We start from the raw sequence: 19,356 nt of genomic DNA, 5'->3' as shown, positions 1-19,356 counted from the left end.
AGGGCCCGGAGCCTGCAACCAGGGTACCTTGACTGGAATCGAACCCGGGACCCTTCAGTCTGCAGGCCGACACTCTATCCACTGAGCCAAACTGGCTAGAACTCCTTCATTCATTTTAAAAATGTAACTAAGTGCCTACTATCAGCCATGTGCTATCTCATGAATGTACAAAAAAATAAGGTAACCAGGGCCCCGCATTTATTTACAAGCATTCTTGTTAATTTAGCTGAAGAATAAGAACTAAAGTGGTTATGTAATGGACATTCTCCACTGCAAAAGAAACATGCAACCACTGAGGCAATGAGAAAATAGCACCAATAGGCTGAATAGACCCACCACACACACACTCTCTCTGTTCAAGGATGACAAACGACAAGCTACATTCATACCAGATGGCCCCTGAAGTTTCTCCTGGTCCTACCACGACTAGAAGCTTGTGGCTGTGGTGGGAAAAGATTTTACAAGGTGACTAGATATTTAAGAGTTATACTTAAAAACTGGCTGTCATTGATGATTTCTACAGGGCCCTATATTTTTGTTTTCACAATTTAAAGAAAAATGAAACCTAGGGATGAATAGTTTGGCTCTTTTCTCCATGTATCTTCTTGGCTCTCAGTTCAAAATCTAATGGTGACTCCCTGGTTGGCACCTGTGTGGCTCTTCAGTGCGGGTCTGGCGCAGGTCGGCCTCTGCACCTCTTCCTGGTGGTCCTGGCCTCCCTTCAGAAGATGGATGACACCTTGGTCCCGTCCAAAAGAGATGACGTGTCCTTGTATGTGTACGTTGTATGGAGGGCCTTGCTACATTTCTCTCCATAAGTCCTGAATGTTTGGGAATCACTCACTTTCTTTGTGACAGTACTATCAGCAGTTTGGGCTTCTCTTAGTAAAGGATAATACTTCTAAACTTCCATTTGAAATCCTGGCTTGTTCTTGCTTTCCCAGATCTACCACCCTCAATTATCCTTACAAATAACTTCTCCTCCCACCCGGACATAGCATGATTCTTCCATCACAATGTTTCAAGTCTCTTTGCCATTTTTCTCTTCCTTGATCAACACTTTTATTGTGGAAACAATTTAGATTTGTCCTGGCATTGCATCCATCCTATTTAAAAAGAGTGTTCTGAGGCAACTGTAAGTTAGTTTAATCCTGAGGGTAAACATGAATGGATGGATGGGTTATTGTTTACTGAGGACTCTTTTCATCAGGCTATTTGCTTTTATTGTCACTGTATTTTTACTGTACACATATGTTGTTGATTTCTCAGAAATCCAGTAAAATTGTAATGGTTCCTACTATTGGCAAGTACAATACACAGAATAAAACATATGCCCTTTTATGACATTAGAGAAAACACCACTGACCCCAGAAATTCTGTCACTTGGGTGTTCTTCTCAGGATAAGCACCGATATGTGTGATGTTCCTTATCTGTCCATTCCTTTGTTCGTTCATTCATTTATTCATTCATTCATTCATTCAACAAACATCTCAACAATGTAATTATATAACTTTGTAGTGATGTAACTTTGAATAAGACAGACAAAGTTCCTTATGTAGAAGCTCACAGTATACTGGAAAAAAATATAAAATAAGTGACTGTCAAATAACGTGATAAATATACATAAAGAAAACCAAGTTCAGAAAAAAATGACAGCCTTAGCTGGTTTGGCTCAGTAGATAGAGCATCAGCCCACCTACTGAAGGGTCCCAGGTTCAATTCCAGTCAAGGGCACATACCTTGGTTTGCAGGCTTGATCCCCAGCCCTGGTCGGGGCCTGTGTGGGAGACAACAAATCAATGTGTCTCTATCACATCGATGTTTCTCTGTGTATGTCTCTCCCCCTCCCTTGCACTTTCTCTAAAAATCAATGGAAAAATATCCTCAAGTGAGGATTAACAAAAAAGAAAGAAAAAAAATGACAGGGGCACAAATGGTCTGCGGAGATCAGGGGAAATTCCCAGAGTCTGAAGGATGAGTAGGAGTTAGCTAGGAAAAGGGGAAGGAAGGTCATTCTAAACAGAGAGAAAAACAAAAGCACTGGGGTTACTGTTATCAAATGCAATTGTTAAAAAAATGCTAATCCCTTCCTATCAATGACATACCAAAACATCTACCTTTCTAAAATTTTCTTCATCTATAAAATTTCCTGAGATTCCCAGACCAGGGTCACTCATCAAGTAAAGCAGGTGAATTTTTCAGAAGCCAAGTCATGGGGGGAGAGTTTATAGTGAAGGTATTCACCTACTTCCTCTTCCCAGCCTCTGAGAAAGGAGGGCCCACTGCCATGAGAGGAAGTGCAGCCTCTCCCAATACCCTACACATTTGTAATCCAAGGAAGAATTTAAATAATGTCATCCTTTCCTTGTATTTGCCCTCAAAGGAGAGTTAAGGCCAAAGGATGGAAGACACTTCCCTTCCCTTTTCTTTCCTGGGAATGATTTGCTTGTAAGCTCTTCTCTCTCCAGGCCCTGCCTCTTCTGACTCGTCAACCTTGCTCTGACATGATGGAGTTTTCAAGGGAATAAAGATAGACTCTGAGCCCTAGCTGGTTTGGCTCAGTGGATAGAACGTCGGCTGAAGGGTCCCAGGTTCGATTCCAGTCAAGGGCACATGCCTGGATTGCGGGCTTGATCCTCAGTAGGGGGCGTGCAAGAAATAGTCGATTAATGATTCTCTCTCATCATTGATGTTTCTATCTCTCTCTCCCCTTCCCATCCTCTTTGAAATCAATTTTATATATATATATAAAGAGAGTCTGAGTTTGTGGTGAACACATTTTGGAAAACACTGGGCTGAAAGAACTGCTTTGCGAAGTCCTTCTTGGAGACCTAAAACCCCGTGAATGCAATCTCCAGAAAAATAATCTGTTTTTGTTCTTCCTTCCTTTCTTGCTTGCTTGCTTCCTTCCTTCCTTTTTCTGAATTTACCTGGAGTTTCCTTTACTCTCTGTACCAAAATGCAAAGTAAAGGCAGGGTTTGTTCTAGAACTCAAACAGAACAGCTATATTGTTTGCAAAGTCTATGATTTTTTACAGGAGAAAGTTCTTTATGTATCAATCCTGTCTTATTCAAATGGTCATCTGAGCCACCTGAATCAACAGCCAGGATAAAGATATTTCTCTCTCTTTCTCCCTACCTCCCTGAAATCAATAAAAATATATTAAAAACAAAAACAAACCAAAAAAAAACACAAAAAACAGAGAAAAGATCTAGGAGTAAGGGACCTTCCAGAATGTGGAGGAAATATTGAATTCAGATAGCAGTGGTCAAAATCAAGTACTGTACAATTGGTAGGCCAATACTCTACCCATCTGACTCAATAATAAAAGTCTACATCTATTGCTTATTATATCAGAGGCACTGTTCTAAGTACTTTACATATTATAACTCAATTCTCAGGACAACCCTATTAATATGCCCTTTTTATAGACGAGAAAACTGAAATACAGAAATATTAAGAAATGTAATGAGGTCACACAGCAAGTCTTGTTCTAGAGTTCGTATTCTAAGTCTCAGTATTCAATAAATATTGACTAAGGGCCTCTATGTACCAAACACTGTAATTGTGGACATATATAGATAAGTATGAAAAAGGCCCTCGCTCAAGGAGCTTACATTCTAGTTTGAGAGATAGCAATATATAAACATACAAGCATACAAGTACCATTCCTATGATAAGTCTTATGAGCCAGATAAGCAGAGGTGTTACGGAACTACACTGGAGGGTCACCAACCCTGACCAGGGCGCTCAAGAATGTCTTCCTTAAAGAGGTCACACGTGAGAGCTATCTAACACCAACACTAAAATGCAACTATAATGAAAGGTTTGATAGCTAGAGTATTGCCCTTAGGTTTAGACTATGAAATGTAGTGAAAATATCATGCCATAGCTCAATGGTCTTACACTGGGCAACCTGCAACTCTGGCACCAAGAGTCAATGGAAAAAATAAGAAGATACAAAGTGGGTAAAATGGAGCTAGAGAGACTTGAGACTTCCCAGTAACAGGTGTGGGTGTCCCAAGATGACAGCAGACTGTTCAGTGAGCAGTGTCTCAAGGACATGGGAATACTCTGATGTGATTCTGGCAGCCTTTAATGTCTAAGGAAGCAACAGGAGTTCAGGGAATGGGTAAAAATATCCAGGTTCCAAGCAATCAGACTGTTCACAAATGAACCCCAATCAATAGCTTGGGGCACATGAAACTGAGCTCACTTATGCAGAAGAGAGCTGCAAAGAGCCTAGCAGAGTTTTAGACTCCCTTTAAATAGAATAAAGGACAGGGTGAAGTCTCCATGAGATACTAGGATACTATATGGGAGAATTGGGAAGGGAGGCCCAGTCACACGCACTGGGACAACACTTTGAGAAATGGAAGAAAGTTATGACTCAGCAGGCACGTTGGTCAGTGTTTGTTCACACCAGACATTGCAGGGCCAAGCTCTGTGAAAGAGAGATTGGTACCATTTAACGAGCTGAGGATGCTGCCCTTACAGGATGAGCTGAAGTCTCGGTGGGAAAACCAAATATAGAATCAGATTGATGTAAACAATTTTGGTAGACAGCTTAATCAGGAGATAAGAGTATAAAATGAAGACAGAAAAACTTGAATTTGCATCCTACTTTGCCACTGACTAGCTATGTATCTTTGGGCATGGGCCTTAACCTCTAATCTTCAAAATCTTTATGAAAAATGTACCTATGGCTGTGACAACTAAGTATATTGATGAATATGAAAGTGCCACCTACAGTTCTTCACACAGAGTACATGCTCAGTAAATGATATTTTCCCTCCCTTACAGACCCTACTGGATATTATTCAGTCTCAGTATTCCATTTCTCATTGCTGATGATATGTCTACTGTACTCACTCAGCAAAAATACTTCAAAGCGTTTTTCTATATTAATAACTTCCTCGGCAGGACATTTCCATCCTTTTGCCTCATGTTATGTGTGGCAGAGAGAAAAAGAAATTCATTCAGAATCACAAAGAAGAACCCTAGTGTCACCAAACCACAGCCTTTAAGTTCAGCAAAGAGCTGACTCTTCAAAGATTAATACAATACACTCCCACTGCTTGTCCCAACTGTCATCCAGTGTGTGTTTTTTAATTCGCTCTCTTCCTGTGCCTCAGATGAATATGATTTAATCTCCAAAGCATGCATGATGAACACATTACTATTTCCTCCTCCAAAAATGGGATGTTACAATGTGAGGCCCCATTCCTGAGCTGGATAGAGAGGAAGAGGTCATGTGTCCAGTCTCCATACAGGCATTCACTAGTTTCATTTTACACAGAGAACATTTCTGTTCCACAGCCATGGAGAGCATTGCTTATCTTGGCAACCTTTTCACCAATGGAAAACACTGGACACAGATAAGTCCAGCACATTGTGGATGACTCAATGCAAATTCAGTCAGCAATAATCATCACCACTTAGTGCTATTCACGAGTGAACCAAATGAATCACCTTTGTACCCAGAGATGGCAATATTTTGGTTGGTGTTATAATTTAGAGAAACAACATATTACCATGAAATTATGATTACAGGATTACATAATTACTATGAAAATGATTTATCAATCAATTATCATGTATTTATTTCAACTTGTGTCCAGTAGTATGTCAGTGCTTTAGGGTTTATAAGTGAAGTACAATTAAAACTAATGGACATGGTCCTGATTGGGTTGCTCAGTAGTCTGAGTTCCTAAATCACCATATGGAAAAAAGCTGCATTCTCTCTCTTTTTTTTTTAAATATTATTTTATTGATTTTTTTACAGAGAGGAAGGGAGAGGGATAGAGAGCCAGAAACATCAACGAGAGAGAAACATCGATCAGCTGCCTCCTGCACACTCCCTACTGGGGATGTGCCCGCAACCGAGGTACATGCCCTTGACCGGAATCAAACCTGGGATCCTTCAGTCCTCAGGCCGACGCTCTATCCACTGAGCCACACCGGCCAGGGCTGCATTCTCTTCTAAACTGGACTACTATGTGATTGAGAAATAAACATTTATTGTGTTAAGCACATACTTTTTTGTTGTGTTTATTACAACATTAGTGCTACTCTAACTAATATAGGTTTTATTACTTTAAAGGACACAGGGAACAATAGACAAAGTCCAGGACTGACTCAATAGAGAAAATCTTTAGGGAATACCCACTGCATAAACCTGGAACCCCAAAATGTTATTCCTTCAACATTAAGGTGAACTTGGAAGAAGGAAAGTAGCTTATCTTGAAATATGGTACTGAATAGCAACAGGGAAGGGAGGGGGGAGTCATTTCCCCTTAGAATTAATTACGACAAGCATACCCATCCATAGGTTTCCAGCCTATATTCACAGTGAGTGGTCTGAAAAACCACAAGCTAAGAATGTACTTTAAAGTGAATTCCAGCTGGTAATGCTCCCAGAAGTAATTGCAAGTTCTCTCTGGAGAAAACTCCCTTCATTCCAAGAAAGGTGAACCCACAGTCAAAAATCATAAAATACACAAAGAAATAAAACACTATGTGCAAGAGCCAATACAAAGAACATATAGTAGAATAAGACTCATAGCTATTATAATTTCCAACGCAAATCAGAAAACCATTGTATCTAATATTGTGGAGAAATACTCCTCCATATGTCTCTCTTGTTCTTGCATGTCTTGCTTGGTGTGCCAAAAAAATCAAGGCCTGGCTGATCTTTACCGAGACCATTTTTCAGGCCTGTGTTTGCAGCAGGTAACCTTAAAGGATAAGATAATGTCTCCCACTTGGAGAAAGTATAGCCTTGTTTACTGTCTACTATAAACTGGCAAATTCCCCAAGATCAGTGATCCTCCCAAGTGCAGGTAGCTCTCTGTGTCACTCCTATAGGAATTAGGATATAGGGAACCAAAACAAACATGTTGACACTGGCTACTGCTTCTTCAGTGATTAGTAAAGTTTTTTTTGCCTCTGATTCAAGTCTCATGTCTTCTTTCGGCACATACACAACTGTGGCGAGCTAACTTGCAACTAGCATACAATCTCAGACCCTTCGCAGTTCTTGACAGTCTTAAAAATTAAAAATATGCATAGAACGCAGGAGGAAAAAAGGTACTAGAAAATTTCAAAAGAAAACAGAACTTCTAGAAGTAAAAAATACAATTGAGATTTAAGACTCATTGGTTGAGTTAAAGGGCAGATTAGATATAACTGACGAGATAATTAGTGAATTGGAAGATGCATCTAAATTTCATCAAAATGCAACACAGAGAGGAAATAACGATAATAACTTTGAAAGAGAATTTAAGGAATATGATCAAAATGCGAGAAAAGCAAACAAATATTGTTGGAGTTACAGAAAAAAAATAAAGCAAAAGTAATTATTTGAAAAGATTACAGAGATGTTTCCAAACTGATGAAAAACGCCAACCAATATATTTGGGAGGCTCTATGAATTTCAAGAGGTTAAATAAAAGGAAATTCACACCTAAACACAGAAGAATAAAAGTGAAAAACAGCAAAAATGTGGAGATCTAAATAGAGATAAGTGACATTATATCCAATGAAATAAAATTAGACTTTAGCTAATTTACCACAGAAACAGTGGAAGGCAGAGAAAAATGTAATATTTTCAATGTACTGAGGGAAAGTGATCTAGAATTCTATATCTATGTAAACTATTATTCTAAGAGGTTACTTGAAATAAGGGCATTTTCAAACAAACGAACAAAGACTTTTGCTATAGTTAGAATCTTAGATAAGTAAATTCTACAGGAAAAAAAATGATCTGAGATGAAATTGAAATGACAAAAAAAAAAAAGAGCAAAAAACGAGATTCTATTTTATAACAACTAGATTAGAAAAGTTAAGAAATCTGACAATTTCAAAAGTTGACAAGGATGTGGAATAGGGAAACTTTGTGCACTGCTAGTGGGAGTGTAAATTGGTACCACTTTGGGAAACAATATGGCAATAACTTGTAAAATAGAACTTGTACATACTCAACTCAAAAACTATCTAATAAATATTAAACTAGAAAAATTCTAACACTCTTACAATGGAACACTCTTACACTGGGGCACAAGACATGTATAAATATGTTCATAGTGGCATTCTTTATAATGACCAAAAAACTGAAAATAATTGACATGTCCATCAACATAACAATGAATAAATAAATCATGGTATAGCCACATAATGGTATATTATTCAACAGTGAGAATTAATAAATTACTACTATCTATATATATAAAAGCCTAAGGAACCAGAGGACCAGATGACCAGATGACCAGCCGGTAGCTATGACACGCACTGACCACCAGGGGGCAGATGCTGAATGCAGGAACTGCCCCCTGGTGATCAGTGCGCTCCCACAGCGGGAGCGCCACTCAGCTGACAGATGCTGGGCTGACGACTGTCAAGTGCAGCTGCAGCAGCTCGAGCCTCTCCCATGGACACTCCCCCTGCGCGCCTTGGGGGCGGGTGGTAGGCGCAGCGGGCCAGGATGAGTGGGAGTGGCGCAGCACCCAGCCCAGGCTCGGGCTCCTCCCCAGCTGCCTGCCGCTTCACACACTACTTCATGCTGTGCGGGATCAACAATGCGGACAGCGGGCTGGAGCCCGAGGAGCTGGCAGGTAAGACCGGGCTGTGGCAATGCGGAGGTCCACTGATCCCCGCAGGCCAGGTCAAGGGACCCCACCGGTGCACGAATCCATGCACCAGGCCTCTAGTATATATTAATGTCGCTGAATCTTAAAAACTTAGAAACATGTTAAGTAAAAAAAAGTGAGATTTGAACTCTAAACACAAGTGCTGTGAGGACTTGGTATAATGATTTCTCATGGCAGCATCCTTCTCTCTTTACAGAAGAGAAAAACATGTGACTAAGCTTGACAGTAAGCCTCTCTCCCCCATGGCTTTGCATCTTGAGCAGAGAAATGTGAGAATGAGGAGAGGGTGGGAAGCCCTTTGGAATTTATACCAGGAGCAGTACCCTGAGCAGTTCCTACTGACTTGGTTCCTGACCTACTTCTAAGCCTACTTTTCCAAACAACTCATCAATTCTGTGAGCCTCCCACCATCCTCCAATGATTTCCCATCTCTTGTAAATTAGTCAGAGTTCATGTCTGTTGCTTGCAACCAAAGAGCCCTAACTGATCGCGTAGCTGTCAAACAACAAATGTATATACTTCCACTTGTTATGACTGATCCTTCGTTATCAACTTTCTGCCCATGATTTTATTTCCCAATTAGATTTGGTAGGATTGTACAAGAAGAATGTCTACGTGTACATTTTAAGGCCTAAGTGCTATCTCTGTTGGCTGAATCCCTGTGGAGCCATTCATGTCCAAGGGACATAACCCTGACTCACTGTTCTCCAGTCACGAAGTGCCTGTGGTGCTGGCTACACTCAGAATTATGGCCTCAAGGGGGAGAAAATCCACCATTGCACCACCTGTGTGACTTAGGGCTGTCTTACCTCCTCTGTCTTTAAAACTTCCCATATTCGAGCATGATCTTCCTCCAGCCAGTGCCCTGTGCCTTCCACCTTGGAGGGAAGTTTGAATTTAGACACCACTTGGGTAGGCTCTCCCACAGGCTTCCCCTCCATCTTGAAAGAGCCAGGCGGGAGGCATCACGGACCTGTGTGGAAGAATAAAGTGTGATCTAGGTTAAAACATTAAGTAACGTAAAAAGAGGTAGAGAAGCAAATTATCATGCTTGATCTGTGAATAATGAGACCCCAGACAACAGTATCACAAAAGCGTCAACTTTTACGGCCACTTTTTATATTTTCAATATTTGTTCTTGGTATTTTAACACAGGCTTCTGGAGGGAGAGACGCATCTTGACGATGAATGAAGTGATGTACTAGTAAATGTGAAAGCAAAGTAAAAAGCATCCTCCGCTTGTCCCCTGGCTCTGGCCCCTCCGGAGGAGCGGTGGAAATGGGTGGCTGTAAGATGAGCCTGAGGGATGCTCCCATACTGCATGCCATGCAGTGCACGTGCAAGAAGCACTGGCCGTGGTATCAAACGATTGCACACTTGTTTATACGAGGCTCCATGCTGGGCATACGCAAATAATTCGGTAGTTTGAATCTTAACCTTAAGAAGCTTAGTGCCGCGGGGCAGAAAGGGTTGTATACAAGTAATCGCTGTATAGAGTGTTACAGGATAGTGTGACAATAACCACATTTCCTAACGGCAAATGGAAGCACAGAGGAAGATTCTCTTCTATGTTTATTGGCTGTGTTACTTTCTTGAGCTCCAGTTTCATCAGCAGTTGCTATATAAAAACAATATTTAAAATTGATAGCTATTCTATAAAGTCTACTCCTTGATATCTTTCTATCTGCCATTGGCTTATTCAGAATCACATCATGCCTGCTCAGCACCATACTGTCCAAAGGAATCTTCTGGCCTCCATTCAGGTCCCCCTGAATCTGCCCTTTTCAGGGTAATTTTTCTAAAAAGAAAATCTAATGATGATGTTCCACCTACCTGAAACTTTTCCCAGAGAATAAAATCCAAACACCTTAATGTGACATCCAAAGCCCTTTATGTCTGCCTTCCTCCACCTGCCTTCTCCCACCACACCCTCCTGCCTTCTTAGCCACTCTGTTTCAGCCATTTGAAAGTACTTATGGCCCTAACCGGTTTGGCTCAGTGGCTAGAGCGTCAGCCTGCAGACTGAAAGGTCCCAGGTTCGATTCCAGTCAAGGGTATGTACCTTGGTTTCGGGCACATCCCCAGTAGGAGGTGTGCAGGAGGCAGCTGATCGATGTTTCTCTCTCATCGATGTTTCTAACTCTCTATCCCTCTCCCTTCCTCTCTGTAAAAAAATCAATAAAATATATTTTTTTAAAAAGTACTTATGGACCTCAAATATATCCAGTACCTTTTGTCTTTGTTGGTGACGCTTCCTCTCCACCCACCCCCAAGAGAATAGACTCCTCCTTTGTTAATCTCTGTGTATACTCTGGACAGATTTCCATCATGTTACCTGCAAGACTTGGTTATATTTATTTGCTTTCAATTCTATTTCTACCTTCTGGCCTTTTAAGCATCTTGACACTAGATGTGGTGTCATGTAACAGGGTAAGTACTAAATAAATGTTTGATGAATTGGTTAATTCAGTCAATCATGAGAATCCAGATCTAATATATTCAGGTAACAGATGGATAAGTCAAGTTACCTCTTTAACTTTGTTATTGGCTGAAAGCCCTTCATAAGAAAGGGCCAACTCTAACATTCATCGTACACTCCCAAGCAGCTAGCACTGCGAGCTACAGTTGCTTATTGTTAACAACAGACTAGGTTTCACGGACCCATCTTCAAGAAATTGAGCATGTCTGCAAAAAGCAGGTCCTCACATAGCACACTGCCTAAATAAAAGCAAATGGAAATCAACACTGGTAAGCGGGCAGGGTTAAGTCAGAGGATTTGAGAAAAGGGCCTTCGGCTGTGGAGTTACTTAGCTGCCTCCCCTTTCATCTGTAAGCCATGGAGAGCAAGCCGTCTGCCTGCAGAAAGCAGTGATGAGGAAGCTGCTAACCCAAACCGACTTACAGTTACTGAGCAAGCTGGAGCACTTCAGACACGCCCCCTAGGAACCAGGAAACAGGACCTTTATAATTAATGAACAAAGTTGTTCCGAGTGGACATACTAATAAATGACGCTGACACATACATGTAAGGAAATAAACAAAGCAGAGTCATGCGGAGATTTCAGTCCAAAAAGGAAATTCAAATAAACAAGCAAAATGGAAACAGGCCAGATTAGTAGGAAAGGAAATTCCATTGTTGTTATTGGAGATAACACTGTAAACAACAAATAATAAATCAAAACAAAGTGGGAAAACTACATGAAATGGTTTTGGCTGTGTCCTGTGTATATCATGGAAACGTAACAGGATAAAATACACAAACTACAAAATCTCAGGGTGAACAATGGGACATCTTTAAGCCTAATGTATCCCAGCGATCCCACACCCTCACTGGTGTCTGCCCACAGCTGCTTTCTCATCTCCGCAGCGTGGGTGAAAGTTGGCAAATTTTCAGTGTTGGACTGAACTCTACTGTGTACTGACTTCCCACAGATCGTTCCTTGCCCTGCTTGGGAAGAAGATGCAATTCAGAGTTTTAAGCTATCCTAAAGCACTTGGGAACTAAGGATGGATGAAGAAAGGCAGCCAGCTCTTACGAGGCTCTTCAAGCATTTTGAGATCCTCCACCCTGAGACTTGAGGCCTTTTCACCCAGCCTCACTCAATACATCTCTTCACTCGCGCACACACAAAAAGACTATACATGCAATATCTATTGAGCTCCCATTGCATACCAGCCACCATGCCGGGTATCTTCTGCATGATCTCTAATCCCTACAATAACTCTGCAAGGTAGCTATCACCATTTTACAGCAATGAAAGGTTAGATTCAGAGAAGTAGCTTTAATACATTGCTAGAAAGCTGTAAGGTTTCCAAGATAATGCTCTCTGTCCTAAGTCAGTTCAGAAGACCTTCAACCCCCATCCCCGTCCCCATCATGGTGTAATACAACCCCTCTCTCAGGCCCCTCCCCACAGACTAAAGTGTCAGTGTCTTAGCTAATTGGCCCCACAGTCCCCCCTGCACAGATGGTCACATCTGATGAGTACATAGATAAGGGTGGGACAGAAAGAGGAAGGGAAACACAGGAAAAATAGATTATCCCTTTTTCTTTTTGCTCTCATCTCAACTTCTGGCCAGGGCAGGCTTGATGAGTGCGCCCTGTGCTGTCACACAGGCCTTGAGCTCAGAAGGGCCCCATTCTTGGTTGAATGTTCTATTGTCACTGTCTTGAAATTTTGAATTTTCAAACAAATGGCCCTGCATTTTCATTTTTCACTGGCCCCCACGTATCATATAGCCCATCCCGCCACCTACCTACCTTTTCTCTCTTCAAATCGTAAGTTCCACTCCATACCTTCTTTAAACATGCATTATAGGTTTCCTATCTGTTTCCCCGGAAGTCTATAAACTGGAGTCTATAAAGCAAGAGGAATATGTAGACCTTCTCTACCTCTGACATGCTGCATGTCTTAGAGTTGACCTACTGCCTTTTTTCTTAAAACACACAGTCAAGGCTTACAGGCCAACTTCCATACAAGCACCACTAATCCAAGCTCATGCAACAGGCAAGGTGATCGCACTGTAAAACTAAAAGGCAGAATCTAAAAAAAATTAAAATTAAAAATAAATAAAATAAAATAAAAGGCAGAATCTTCAATTCTATTCAATAATTTGTCTAAAAATATCATAAGCCTTATGAGCTCTTCTGGAAATCAGTTTTGAAGACTGTCAACTAAAACACCTGAAACCCACAGCAGACCCTTTGTTTAAACCACTGAATGGTGAGATCACACTTCAGTTGGAGGTGGAGTGGAGAAAGGAAGCTGTATGTGTATAAAGGCACATATCTGATCAGGTAACACAGAAGCAAAATTCTGCTCAAAAATGTAAAATACAATCGCTTGAGGACTGTGTTTGTGTAAGTGTAAAAGGTTTGTGATTATCCACTGTTTCTACTGCATGAGAAGCAACACAAGGGCCAGGAAGGTGCTTGTGCTCGACCCTGAGAGACACTCTGCAGATGAGAAAAGCCGTGGAAGGGTTGTTGAGGTCACTGTGCCATCAAATCCCAGAGCCCTAACATGTCCACCAAAGCTGAAAGGTTTTTTATTAATATCTTTAAAGTTAGGTTATATCCAAACACCATTCTAATCAATATTTATAAATTATAGCTATCGTACCAGAAATTGATAACAGAAGTTAGTGAAACTAATAATTTGATTATGGTTATATAAATAATAAAAATATAAATAATCAAAAATATAGTATTATCAATGAGAAAGTATTTCCTTAAATAAATTTTTATCTTTAAAATTTGTGCTTGTAAAGTCTGTATTTTTATTTTAAAATATTTACTGCACTATGCTTATGATATAACATGTATAATATAATAGCATTTCTCCCATTTCTTCAAAAATAATCATTGACTAATGGCCATCATATTTTCTATGGTCGTAACAGAGGGCTCACGACAGCTTCATATCCTAAATGATCAATAAGTACCAAAAGTAAATGAGCAGTTCCTAAGGGGCTAATCTTAAAATCATAAGTATTAAGTGACAAGCTAAGAACACAAAATTTTAACATTACCAGTGTCTGTTTTTGCCATTTGATAAAAATTATCCATAACTCCCATGAACATTTTTAAACCATAGCTTTAAATATAAGTGCTAGGGCCCTGGCTGGTGTGGCTCAGTTGGATGGAGCATTGTCCCTTATACCAAACGGTTGCAGGTTTGATTCCCAGTCAGAGCACATACCTAGGTTGTGAGTTTGATCCCTGGTTGGAGCACATTGGGAGGCAACCAATCAATGTTTCTCTCTCTTTCTATCTCTCTCTCTCTCTCTCCCTCCCTCTCTCTCTCTTCCTTCCCCTCTTGCTAAAATTATTAAGCATGTCCTGGGGTGAGGATTTAAAATAATAATAAGTACTAGGGCACAATTTTACTGAAATCTGTATTTGTTGTATTAAACTCCATGCTGGATTTTGTTTGATAAATCAACATGTACTTTATTGAATTTGACTTTCCTTCTGATGATAGTAAATAATGTATGAGAGATCCCTCTATATCATTATCTTTTCCTCCTCCCTCTCTTCTTTACATACTTTTGGGGAAAAAAAGTGTTAATATTCAGAACCTTGCTGAAATGGTTTGGTGTTTATCATTATCTGTTAGAACCATGCTTTTCTCCTGTCCCTGCAGATTCCACCATGTGAATTAATAATACAGTGTTTCTGCTTTACACACACAAACTCTTGCTTCTACTTGAATATTTTTTTTATTTTTTAATTCAACTCAGATTTATTCTAATCTTAAAAATGCCTGGCATTTGCCCCGTTCCAGTATCTTCCAGTGATTACTGGTATTTCTGTCCATTCTTTCCTTTTATCTTCTCTCATCCTCATTCTTCCTCCTAATGACCTGAGCTCCTGTCCAGATAAGACAGGTTTGTTTACAGTTATCTCCTAATACCTACAACTCTCCCACCTACAAGTCTATTGATGTAATATTATATGTCAACTGTAATTGAAAAATTAAAAAATTATTTAAACAACTAATAATAAATAAACAACAGTCTTTGCATTTACTCAAAGATTCAGAATAGCATAATACAAAAAAGCACTGAAATTCCAGTCAGAAGACTGGGTTCAAATCAGGAGGCTACAGTAAGTCCTCTATGTAACCATTGGGCAAACCAGTTCACTTTTCTCAGCCTCCGTTTCCTCATCTTCACTATGAACAGATAGATTGCAAGACTGCTGAGATCCCTTACATTTATAAAATATAGCATCCGCCTCCCCCCAAATGTAGAAAACAAAACTAATAAGCATTGAATTATTTTTCTGGTCCAGCTGAGGGTTTTACACTACTAAATGAGGCTGTGATTTATCGCATATTGTGTATTTATTCCCACATGATGCATTATTCAAGTCAGACAAACAATATGATAATATAATAGCCCCTTGGCATTCATGGATATAACATCTGAGTTTTGACTACTTGAGAACAACACAAGATTCTCTGACACCTTGTCAACTGTAAGTTTGCTAAGGCTTTGTAAAGCTGGTGTTTGGTGCACTTGCTAATCCTTAGCTTCCAGATCCTGGTTCAGTGCCGACTGCTCTAATCATGATGGCCACTGTGGTGTTTAACGAATTGGGGAATCCAAAAAGGTCTTAAGATACAGCCTTATCAATTGTGGGGGTGCATCATAGTGGTCTCCCCAGTCTCTTCCTCTTGAAAACAGGACAAAAGCAGCTCTCTGGGATCCAGGATTCCTGTGTGAAATAAAGACTGGGGCACAGACAGATGTCGGATGGAAAGGACTCCAGGAGGCTATGGCATAGAGAGATTCCCAGTGCTGGGCAGTGTTTGTCAGAGGAAAGGAGGCATATCAAATCCTCTCACTGCAATACTAGAAGTTGGTTGAGTTTAAAGTGACTGTATATGTCAATCTATTAGGAGGTAAACAGATCCTCGTTACCTCTTCCTCTTCGGACTCTCAGCAGCCTTCTAGTCTATTTGCTTTCCTCACCTTACTCTGGTCACCCCTGCTAGACTGCCAGCTTTTTGAGAGCAAGGCTAGACATAAATTTATTGCTTCATTTAAAAAAAAAAAAAAAAAGCTCAATCATCTTTAAAATTTTTTAATTTTTTTCCATTAAAAAATAAAACCTTTACTGAAATAAAAGATTAAGCATTTGCCACTATGATGTATTTGGAACAAATGTCAATCATTGGGCAATCATTTTCAAAGGCATTTTAGTTATGTACTGTCTCACTCAAGACTGAGCGAGGTTGCACAATAGAGTCTGTGGAGTCCGAAGTGCCTCTCTCTGACTGCAACTGTCTCCTGTTAAATGTAGAAAATTAAAGAAATGCAAGACATTCCTGCTTCATTCAAGTTGATATTTTTTAAAGGCTGGTCCAACTGCACTTCAGACTTTATGTACTTTTCCCCCTCACTGATAGTATTTGGCAGAAGTTTTCAAGAATTATTTTTTTAAAAGCCTAAAAAAAAAAAAAAAAACAGACTGTTTTTGTACTACCCTTGTGAACCTCCTTGGAGAAATGCTGCTCTTTTGCTCAGCAATTCCTGCTCAGCACAGAGAGCCAACACAAGGAAAACAGCTGGGCTTCTTTCCTGGTCTCCATTCAGCCCAGGCAGTCTGGAAACAAATTTGCAAAACAGACATGGGGGAGGGAGAGGATATGTAAACAGATCAGAAGCTGAGAACAGGAAGAATCCCTCAGGTTCTAAGAAAGAGAGAATTCTAAGGGACTACATTTCCTATGGCCTGCATTTTTTTTTATTGGGGTGACATCTTACATAATAATAGACAAACATGTAAATTGACCATACCTCCACTACACCCACAGCCAATCAGAGTGAGTATGCAAATTAGAAGGCCAAAGATGGCAGCTGCACAGCTGCTCCAGGCGCGGAGTGCCACAGCAAAGACAAGACTGCAGACTCCGGAGTCTGCAGCAAAGATGAAAATGGCAGACTCCCGCCGGAGTCTGCAGCGAAGCAGCGAAGACGAAGATGGCAGACTCCAGCCTGAGTCTGCAGCAAAGACGAAGAAGGCAGACTCTGGCCGGAGCGAAGGCCTGGGTCCTGGGTGCCGGAGGAAAACCAGTGCTGGAAGCCAAGGGAAGGAAGGCCTATTGCATGAATCTCTTCGTGCAACGGGCCTCTAGTTGGTTAATAAAATTATATCGGTTTCAGTTATACAATTCGATAATACATCATCTGTATATTGTATTGTGTGTTCAGATATCCTGAACACACAAAATCAAATCTCCTTCCATCACCATTTACCCCCCTACCCCACTTTACCCTCTTCTACCTCCCCCCACCACCTTTTTCCTCTGGTAATCACCATATTGTTATGTGTGTCTATCAATTTTGGGTTTGTTTTGTTTTTTGCTTAATCCCTTCCCCTTCATCTCACCCATCCCCCAACCCTACTCCCCTCTAAAAGCTGTCAGTCTATTCTCTGTGAGTCTGTGTCTATTTTATTTGTTAGTTTATTTTGTTCATTAGATTCCACATACAAGTAAAATCATTTGGTACTTGTCTTTTTTTGACTGGCTTGTTTCACTTAGCGTAATACTCTTCAGCTCCATCCATTCTGTTGCAAAAAGTAATATTTCCTTCTTTTTTATGGCCAAGTAGTATTCCATTGAGTAAATGTACCACAACTTTTTTTATCCACTCATCTACTGATGGGCACTTGGGCTTCTTCCAAATCTTGGTTATAAATAATGCTGCACTGAACATAGGGTGCCTATATTCTTTCAAGTTAGTGTTTTGGGTTTCTTCAGATATATTCCCAGAAGTGGAATCACTGGATCATTTTTAATTTTTAATTTTTTGAGGAGACTCTATACTGCTTTCCACAGTGGTGCACCAATCTGCATTCCCACCAACAGTGCATGAGGGTTTCCTTTTTTCCACATTCTCACCAACACTTGTTTGTTGATTTATTGATGATAGTCGTTCTGACAAGTGTGAGGTGATATCTCATTGTGGCTTTAATTTGCATTTCTCTGATGATTAGTGACATTGAGTATCTTTTCATCTATCTATAAGCCATCTGTATGTCCTCTTCTGAGAAGTGTCTATTCAAGTCCTTTGCCCATTTTTTAATTTTATTGTTTGTTTCTTTGGTGTTGAAGTTCTTTTTAAGTTTTGGATATTAGCCCCTTATCAGATGCATCATTGGTGAATATGTTCTCCCATTCAGTGGGTTGTCTTTTCATTTTGTTGATGGTAGGCCAATATCGCTGATGAACACAGATGCTAAAATCCTCAAAAAAAATTAGCAAACCAGATCCAGCAATACATTAAAAAGATCATACACCATGATCAAGTGGAATTTATTCTGAGAATTCAAGGTTAATACAATACTGATATATCAATAAATGTGATATACCACATAAACAATATGAAGGATAAAAATCACATGATCACATTTATAGATGCAGAAAAAGTACTTGATAAAATCCAGCCCCATCTATATATATAAAACCCTAATATGCAAAGAGACTGAACAGCAGAACAACCAAACAACCGGTCGCTATGATGTGCACTGACCACCAGGGGGCATGCGTGGAACATGGTGGGCGTCTGTAGTAGGTGGCAGAGCATGAAACACGGCGGCCGGCGGCCATGCCAGAATGGTGAAGCAGGTGAGCGGAGGTGCCAGACCAAGGCAGGGCGCCGGTCGCTGTCATTGGGGCAAGCCTATGGTAGTTACTAAAAATTCTTTGCTCCCGCGCGCCAAGGTCCCGCCAGGTGCTCACACCTGCTGCTGGCGCCAGTCCTGCTCACACCCACTGCTGGTGCCAGAGCTGCCACTTGCACCCACTGCCGGTGCCCGGCACTGGCCCCGATTGCTTGGCGCTGTCAGCGGGTGCAAGAGGTGGCTGCCGGCCCCAATCGCCCCTCAGGTCTTCTCCACCTCCCCCTGTTCCTGAGAGGCGATCGGGGCCAGCAGCCGCCTCTCGCACTCTCTGCCGGCAATGGCTCCGCTCGCACCCACTGCTGGCGCCAGACCCGCTGCTCGCACCCACTACTGGCACCAGCCTCACTCGCACCCGCAGCCGCAGCCGGGACTGGAGCCGCCGCTTGCACCTGCTGCTGGCGCCCAGCGCCGGTTCTGATCGCTTGGCACCATCAGGAGGAGTGAGCGGCAGCTGCTGGCCCCGATCGCTCCTGAGGACTTCTCCACCTCCCCCTGCTCCTAAGGGGCGATC

At 41.0% G+C, this 19,356-nt stretch overlaps 1 protein-coding gene across 1 annotated transcript in view; it reads right to left on the bottom strand.

Annotated features, from left to right (window-relative positions):
- The window catches only part of RGL1 (ral guanine nucleotide dissociation stimulator like 1), a 220,785-nt gene that overhangs the window by 140,692 nt on the left and 60,737 nt on the right, over positions 1-19,356 (bottom strand). Inside the window, exon 2 of the mRNA XM_079760833.1 lies at positions 9,460-9,623. Within this exon, the coding sequence (XP_079616959.1) occupies positions 9,460-9,591 (132 nt within the window). The 5' untranslated portion in view covers positions 9,592-9,623. The remainder of the gene's footprint in view (positions 1-9,459; positions 9,624-19,356) is intronic.

The sequence above is a fragment of the Cnephaeus nilssonii genome (genome assembly GCF_951640355.1).
Source record: "Cnephaeus nilssonii genome assembly, chromosome: 21".
Classification (NCBI taxonomy): domain Eukaryota; kingdom Metazoa; phylum Chordata; class Mammalia; order Chiroptera; family Vespertilionidae; genus Cnephaeus; species Cnephaeus nilssonii.
This window is presented reverse-complemented; position numbering and strand designations above follow the sequence as displayed.